General features: G+C 37.8%; 2 protein-coding genes across 2 annotated transcripts in view; both read left to right on the forward strand.

Annotated features, from left to right (window-relative positions):
- Positions 1–3,404: 3,404 nt before the first annotated feature.
- LOC107678267 (cytochrome P450 2K1-like) lies at positions 3,405–6,002 on the forward strand. Its single transcript, XM_016473475.1, has 9 exons — positions 3,405–3,626; positions 3,712–3,874; positions 4,005–4,154; positions 4,240–4,400; positions 4,517–4,696; positions 4,925–5,066; positions 5,156–5,340; positions 5,434–5,575; positions 5,656–6,002. Exons 1-9 carry the CDS (start codon positions 3,420–3,422, stop codon positions 5,841–5,843), a joined length of 1,518 nt encoding a protein of 505 aa, XP_016328961.1. The 5' UTR covers positions 3,405–3,419; the 3' UTR covers positions 5,844–6,002.
- Positions 6,003–6,709: 707 nt separating this feature from the next.
- Positions 6,710–7,214, forward strand: part of cyp2k16 (cytochrome P450, family 2, subfamily K, polypeptide16) — a 9,158-nt gene continuing 8,653 nt past the window's right edge. The window contains exon 1 of the mRNA XM_016473474.1: positions 6,710–6,907. Within this exon, the coding sequence (XP_016328960.1) occupies positions 6,710–6,907 (198 nt within the window). The remainder of the gene's footprint in view (positions 6,908–7,214) is intronic.

Genomic DNA, 7,214 nt, shown 5'->3' on the forward strand with positions numbered 1-7,214 from the left:
TAAAAATAACCATTAGGGAACGTTCTCTATAAGTTATTTTTAGGTTATTTAAAAATAACCACCATGCAATGTTCTGGGAACTTTATTTTATGGTTACAAAAAATATAACCTAAAAAGAACGTTCCCCTAATGTTAGTATTTGGTTCCCAAAAAAATAACCAAACGGGAACCAAAAACTAACATTAGGGGAACGTTCTGTGTTTGCTGGGGAAGCGGTTCCTGGTGGAGATCTCGAAGACCGGAGGCGGCGGAGGGGGAGAGGTCATCGCCCGGGTCTTGGCTCGTGTCTTCCGCTGCGGGTGCACCCAGGGTCCGTGGTGTCCCGGCGCTGGAGTGAAGGACATCTGGGAAGATCGCGTCCTGGGTGCACCGGGCCTGTGCCGAGAAACACACGGAGTAGAGGTGGTGGGAGAGTTAGCAGTGCGCTGTATACTTACCCCGGACTTTTGAGCGTCAGCCCGGGATGTTTCCAGCGCAGCTCTCCGCTCTCTCAGCTAGTCCTGCTTCTTCACCAGGTCGCGAATCTGCTTTTCCACGGCCTCCAGCTCGAGCTGCACCGAATGCAGCTCGAACGTGTCCTCACCTGCACTCAAAGGTAGACACACATCCGCCATTAAAGCAAGTAACAGTGAATAAAACAATGGTAATGTGTGTGAATAGAGTATTAGCAATGTAAGCTAGATTAGCGGCAACCACGCTGGCGATGCTAACGGGCTATATGCTAATAGCGGACTTGGGAAATCAAAATAAAACTAGTGATAACAAGGCGCTCTGATTGTTTTTGTTGTAGAATACGATAGGGGATATATCCACGTTATAGAAACGAAAATGATGGTGTATAAAATTGATTTTAAGATAAAAAATAGATGATAAAGAATTAACTTGACGGAGCTCAAACTCAAAACACGCGGTAGCAACAAAACACACCTCTTTGTTAGAGGAGGGGCCATGCTCAGTGGCTCCAGTCCGCCCAAAAAATCCTGAACACAAAAATGGTGAAAAACTACGGTCTCACTCCACGATTCAGTACTACATACACTCTTAAGAAAAATGGTTCTAAACAGTACCAGAAAACGGTTCTTCAGCTATACAATAGCAGAACCCTTTTTAGTGCTAAATAGAACCTTTTTTATAGGGTTCCATATAGAACCATGCTTTGAAAATGCTATATAGGACCTTATTGGTGTTATAAATAACCTTTCTAATAATAGTTTTTCATTAATATTAGTATGTTAATATCATTAATATTAGTATTATTTGTATATATTATTTATTAATATAGTTTTTTACCCCTCTATCTGCCTGGTCTTATAATATCTTGAAGTGTCTATTAGGGATTTACATAAAATCAACAACAACAACATGTCAATTAGGTACTTTTTTATGACGTGAAATTGCAGCAAAAATTACAGTGTTCTAACAACAGTTAATAGCAGAATACATTAATGAATGACAATGGACATTGAACATAAATAAATGCTTAAAGAAATAAAACAAAATAGAACATAAAATAGTGTATTGAAGACCAAGCTCCAGTGAAATATCTTCACAATCCTCTTTGATGCCTTTAAGTTAATCATTATGTGTATTTTGGTGTGATTGAATGGCAGTTTCTCTCTGCAGATGATGAGGTTGCAGGATGTGACAGCATCTGAAATGCACAATTGAGAATGTATTTAAATTTTAAGAATGAAATAATTTACCCATTGAGAGTGTGTTGACAGTCTGTGTAGTTGGATCACTGAACTCCAGAAAATCAGTAATGAGGAGCTTTGTCAGTTACAGATTTGAAAAACAAACGGGCGGGAATAAAGAACCCTAAACTCTACTTACACAAAGAACCATTTCAGCATAAAAGGGTTCTTCAGAATGCTTTGGTTCTAAATAAAACCATTACTGCATGTAAAGAACCATATTTTTTTAGAGTGCAGTTCACAGTCTTTGTAATGTGTTTTCAGCAATACATTTCTACATTTATAATGTGTTTAGAAACAACTCTCTGAATTGCCTTGGACTTTAAGTTATTAAACTCCAAGCAGCATATCTGTGACACTTTCCATGAATAGGCTACAAAAAGGCCTGAAACCTTTACATAAAATGTTTTTCGTCATTCAATGGTCGTTGAAATTAGGTTCGTAGGCTAATCTTCAAAACAAACAAACTAACAAAAAACATGAAGTAGTTTCTAGCAATAAATATTACATTAACGTCTAAACATCTGAACAAAGATAAACGTACATTTCCCCAAACTCGATTCTGAAAGGTCAATCGTGCCATCCAGCAGTCTGACATTAATTCACTCATTTGTTTAAAAAAAAAAAACGGCACCACATTCATGTCTCGTATTACACCGCACACTTGTGCTTTGTCGTTTCAGACAAAAAAACTCTACTAAAATACTGTAATATTGTTGCAGTGGTCGTCTAGTTGTTATGCCCATTGTCTTGTACATAGTAATGGACTATATTTATCTTAGCGGAGGCGTTAAAATAATATTAGGAAATCCTAATTCAGTATTCCATTTCCATGTGTTTGTTTATGTATTTGGTGTCGCAGGCATGCAGTAAGCGGGATAAAGGACAAAACAAACCTCTTCAAGTAAAAAGAACTGGATTTATTTTAAGTATCCTAGATCATGCTCAAATCCATAAAACGTTCATGCTTCATAAAAGTTGTGGATAAAGTTTGAGGAAAGTGAACGTTGGTTTAAATGAGCAGAATCAGAGTTATGCTTTATATTTAGATTGTGCCATAAGAAAATGTTTATATCATTATGAATAAAATATTCAATAAAACTGTGTCAGTGATAGGCCAAGATAAAAAGTCAGGGGAGTGGCCCAGACTTTTCAGCCAATCAGAAACTGGATTGGCTGTCATGCCTTTGGAAGGCGGGGTTTTAGAGAGTGCATGTGTTTGATGCAAAACAGTTTAACCTGCTTATAGTATAGTATGCCTAGCCCAATAAATCATTCCTCTATTGTGTAAATCACTATGGATAAAACATCTGAAAAAATGCATTAATGAAATATCAAAATCAAATCAATATCATTGTATATACAGGATCATACAAAACAAAAAGCTTGTTTGAATTATATTACCTCTATGTGATGTAAAGGGTGTTTTATATTATATATATATAATTTTATTTATTTATTTTTTTTTTTTACTTGCATACTTTTATGGCTTTAGTACTTATATTTTACATTCATTGAATTGATCATTCAGTGAAGAGTGCCATGTATCAAGCTGCTGATGCAACTATACCAGCTCTATATTCTCATGGTTACTTTGTTTTGTCTATATTCTCATGGTTACTTTGTTTTGAATGATGAATTCTCCCTGGATTTACTTGAGTTTCCTCCCATATGTACGTATTACAAGGGCTTGAATGCAGCAGAGCGTCTGTGCAGCACTGAAAAATGGCTGTTGTTGAGTTTCTGCTGTATTTTCCAGGTATCGCAGGTACATTACTGGGAGCTTTGCTGTTGTTATTGCTCTTATATCACCTTTCCTCGGACCACAAATCTCAGAAAGAAGGGAAAGAGCCACCGGGACCCAAATCACTGCCGCTGTTGGGGAACCTGCTGACCCTTGACCTCACAAGACCTTTTGACAGCCTTTGTGAGGTGACAACTTGACATGAACACATTTAAACAGTAATAGTAGCCTAACATTTTGAGATTTGTTTGTAAATGTCCTTGTGTCCTCCAGCTCTCCAAAACCTACGGGAACATATTTCAAGTGTTTTTGGGTCCTAAAAAAGTTGTGGTATTAGTTGGATACAAAACCGTCAAAGAGGCCCTTGTCAACTATGCAGATGAGTTTGGGGAGCGAGATATTACACCTGGTTTCAGGATACTTAATGATGGTCATGGTAAGAATAACTAAATGTTTTGTTTGCATTTAAATCAGTTCATAATTTACCACCAAATTGTGTTCAGTCATTATATGGTTTATTAGCCTAGGACACTAGGCTCATGGTCTGATGGTTTTGTGTTGATCAGGGATCCTCTTTTCCAATGGAGAAAGCTGGAAAGAAATGCGACGCTTCGCTCTCAGCAACCTGCGGGACTTTGGGATGGGCAAGAGAGGAAGTGAAGAGAACATTATAGAGGAAATTCAATATCTGAAAGGAGAGTTTGATAAGTTTGAAGGTACAAGCTGAGACACACACACATGCAAACATGCTCTTAGTTTATAAGATCCATTGAGAGACGGTTTGTTGTTTCCTCTTCACAGAGAAACCCTTCGACACGACACAGCCGGTGAACTACGCTGTGTCAAACATCATCTCATCTATCGTGTACGGCAGCAGATTTGAATACACAGACCCTCAATTCACTGAAATGGTCGACAGAGCAAATGAAAATGTTCGGGTTAGTGGGTCGGCGTCTATGATGGTATGGAAGTAGGAATTATATATTAACCAGAAATTGTTTGGTGACTTTGAAATAATTTTTTTAATCGTTAATACATGCACATCTTTCTTTACTCTCTCTGAATATGTACTTATAAGCTATACAATATATTTCCGTGGTTGGGTCCGTTCCTAAACAGCAAAAGGATTATTATGAGGAATTTGATGAAAAATAGAGCAGAAATTGTGAAATTAATCACTGGACTGCAGGAGACTCTAAATCCACATGACCGCAGAGGGTTTGTCGACTCCTTCCTCGTCCACAAACAGAGTGATGAGGTATGGAAATCACCATGTAGCATAGAAATGCAGGAAAAGTCAAAAGTAATCAGTAGCTTTGATTAGTAAACCGATGTAGACTTGCACACAATATGCTAAACTTGCAATGGTTTTTATTTTGAATATAGTTGAACATTTTGAATAAATTAAGTACTTTGCAACATTTAGCTTTACTCATTATTTTAGTAAAAAGGATAATTTTGTGATTTGTGGATTTGGACTTGTCAGCAATCCGGCAAGAAGGACTCATTCTTTCACCATGAGAATCTTCTCATGACGGTGGGAAATCTGTTTGTCGCTGGTACCGACACCACAGGAACGACTCTGCGCTGGGGTCTGATGCTTATGGCCAAATACCCTCATATACAGGGTAAAAATACAGTAATGTCAACGAGTTTTTCCTCAATGCTGAATTCAACAGTGTCCAAAGGAACAAATATGTGTTGCATTTGAGTGCAGATCGAGTTCAGGAGGAGATTGACAGAGTGATCGGTGGACGTCAGCCAGTGGTGGAAGACAGAAAGAAATTACCTTATACAGATGCTGTGATCCATGAAACCCAGAGACTGGCAAACATAGTGCCCATGAATCTCCCTCATATGACCAGCTGTGACGTTACCTTCAATGGATACTTCATCAAGAAGGTCAGTCAGAAGAATAAATAGATATAAAGCCAAGAGAAGATACCATGTGCATCTTGAACATCAAAGTTTTGGCCTTTTCTCTTCATTTTCTAGGGCACCACTGTAGTTCCTCTGCTGACGTCTGTTTTGAAGGATCCAAGCGAATGGGCAAAACCAAACAGCTTTTACCCAGAACACTTCCTTGATGAGAAGGGGCAGTTCATCAAGAGAGATGCTTTTGTTCCCTTTTCTGCAGGTACGTTCAAATCTAAACACCCAGTGATTTGAAGAAATAAACATTTGAATTGTAATTAAACACATTCTTTCTTCTCTCAGGCCGCAGGGTTTGTCTTGGAGAGGGTTTGGCCAGGATGGAGCTCTTCCTGTTCTTCACCTCTCTCCTTCAGAGCTACCGCTTCACAACTCCACCTGGAGTGTCTGGAGATGAGCTGGATCTCAAAGGAGTAGTAGGAATAACGTTGAATCCGTCTCCACACAAGCTGTGTGCGATCAGACGCTCCTGATACTTGACAATCAAAACATATTATACTTAATTTTAAGTAAGAACTGTCATGATTTTGCTTGATCTGAGTAAATGCACAAAATGTAAGTTTGCAAATAACTTAAAAAACCTGGGGAGAAATGTGTAAAATCACTTCAGACTTTTTTTACTGCTGTTTTTGGCACAACTTGTCTTGAGTAGCAGGTGCATGGGTTGTATTTGTTTATTTTTGTACTTGTTGTGCTGTAAGAATTTTGTAGTAAAAAAAAGATAATTGAACAAAAGTTTCTCAATAATTTTCTTAAACATGTTAACACAAAAATATCTTAACCACTTAAGACTACATTAAGTTACATTAATGTGTATAAGAATAATATTGCTAATGAGATAATAAACTTAAAGGTGTATTTTCTGAATAGATATATTCTTCACTTAATATAATTTGCTTCTCACTTATCTTCTCACTTGTCTATGAAGAAAAATGCTTTCCTACCCTTTGCTATTTGCCAGATCTTGGGCATTTTTTATTTATTCTTTACTGACAACACATTTGCTGTACAAAAGCCTTATCAATATTTTTTTCAGACCTTTTAATTTAAGAAAAAATAAAATTACTACAGTACAGTAAATGTTTTAAAAGTAGATAATTGGGCTGTGCTACTCTGGGTTTTCAAATTTACAGTGGTATACTTCAAAAATATGTTTTGAAAAATATCATTTTGAGCTGTTGCTTTAACTGTAATCTACTGTACATCTACAACAACATTGGACTGTGTCCTAGTTTTTGACAGTCTCCACCTCCAAGACCAAATGTAACCACTCCCACTTCACCTATGCTACATTTAAACTGCACAAGCCTCAAGGTCTTCTGGGTATTGTTCCGTGAACATGGCTCTTATGGAGGCACTCCTTCAGGTTTCCAGCACAGGAACATTAATCTGCTGCTTGCTTCTGCTCTTAGCTGTTTATCTCCTGTACTTCAGGTCTCAGAGAGATGAAAATGAACCTCCAGGGCCAAAACCGTTGCCACTTTTGGGAAATCTGCTAATGTTGGATGTCAGCAAACCACATTTGAGCCTGTGTGAGGTAAGTATGAATTAGATCAGTCCTTTTGGCCAACCAGTTCAGCTTTGCTTCGATTGGTTTGTTGACAAACCTGCCTGACGAGTTCTTAAAGAGCACAATTCCGTTTTTCACGGATAGAAAATATATGATAGTTCACCCAGAAATGACAATTCTATCTTCGTTTACTCACCCTCATGTCTTTCCAAACTCTTATGACTCCTTTGTTCTGTGGAACACAAAAGAAGATATTTTGAACTTGCATAGAATTGACTTCCATTGTATGCAGTGCTTGAAGTGGAAAAAAAATAAGTGCCGGGAAAACCCCCCC

The sequence above is a fragment of the Sinocyclocheilus anshuiensis genome, unplaced genomic scaffold (assembly GCF_001515605.1).
Source record: "Sinocyclocheilus anshuiensis isolate Anshui unplaced genomic scaffold, SAMN03320099.WGS_v1.1 scaffold1764, whole genome shotgun sequence".
Lineage (NCBI taxonomy): Eukaryota > Metazoa > Chordata > Actinopteri > Cypriniformes > Cyprinidae > Sinocyclocheilus > Sinocyclocheilus anshuiensis.

Coding starts and splice junctions, on each gene's coding strand:
- LOC107678267 (XM_016473475.1), top strand. CDS start 3,420: ATGGCTGTTGTTGAGTTTCTGCTGTATTTTCCAGGTATCGCAGGTACA. Junction 3,627..3,711: donor CTTTTGACAGCCTTTGTGAG/GTGACAACTTGA, acceptor TGTGTCCTCCAG/CTCTCCAAAACCTACGGGAA. Junction 4,401..4,516: donor GTGGGTCGGCGTCTATGATG/GTATGGAAGTAG, acceptor TGTACTTATAAG/CTATACAATATATTTCCGTG.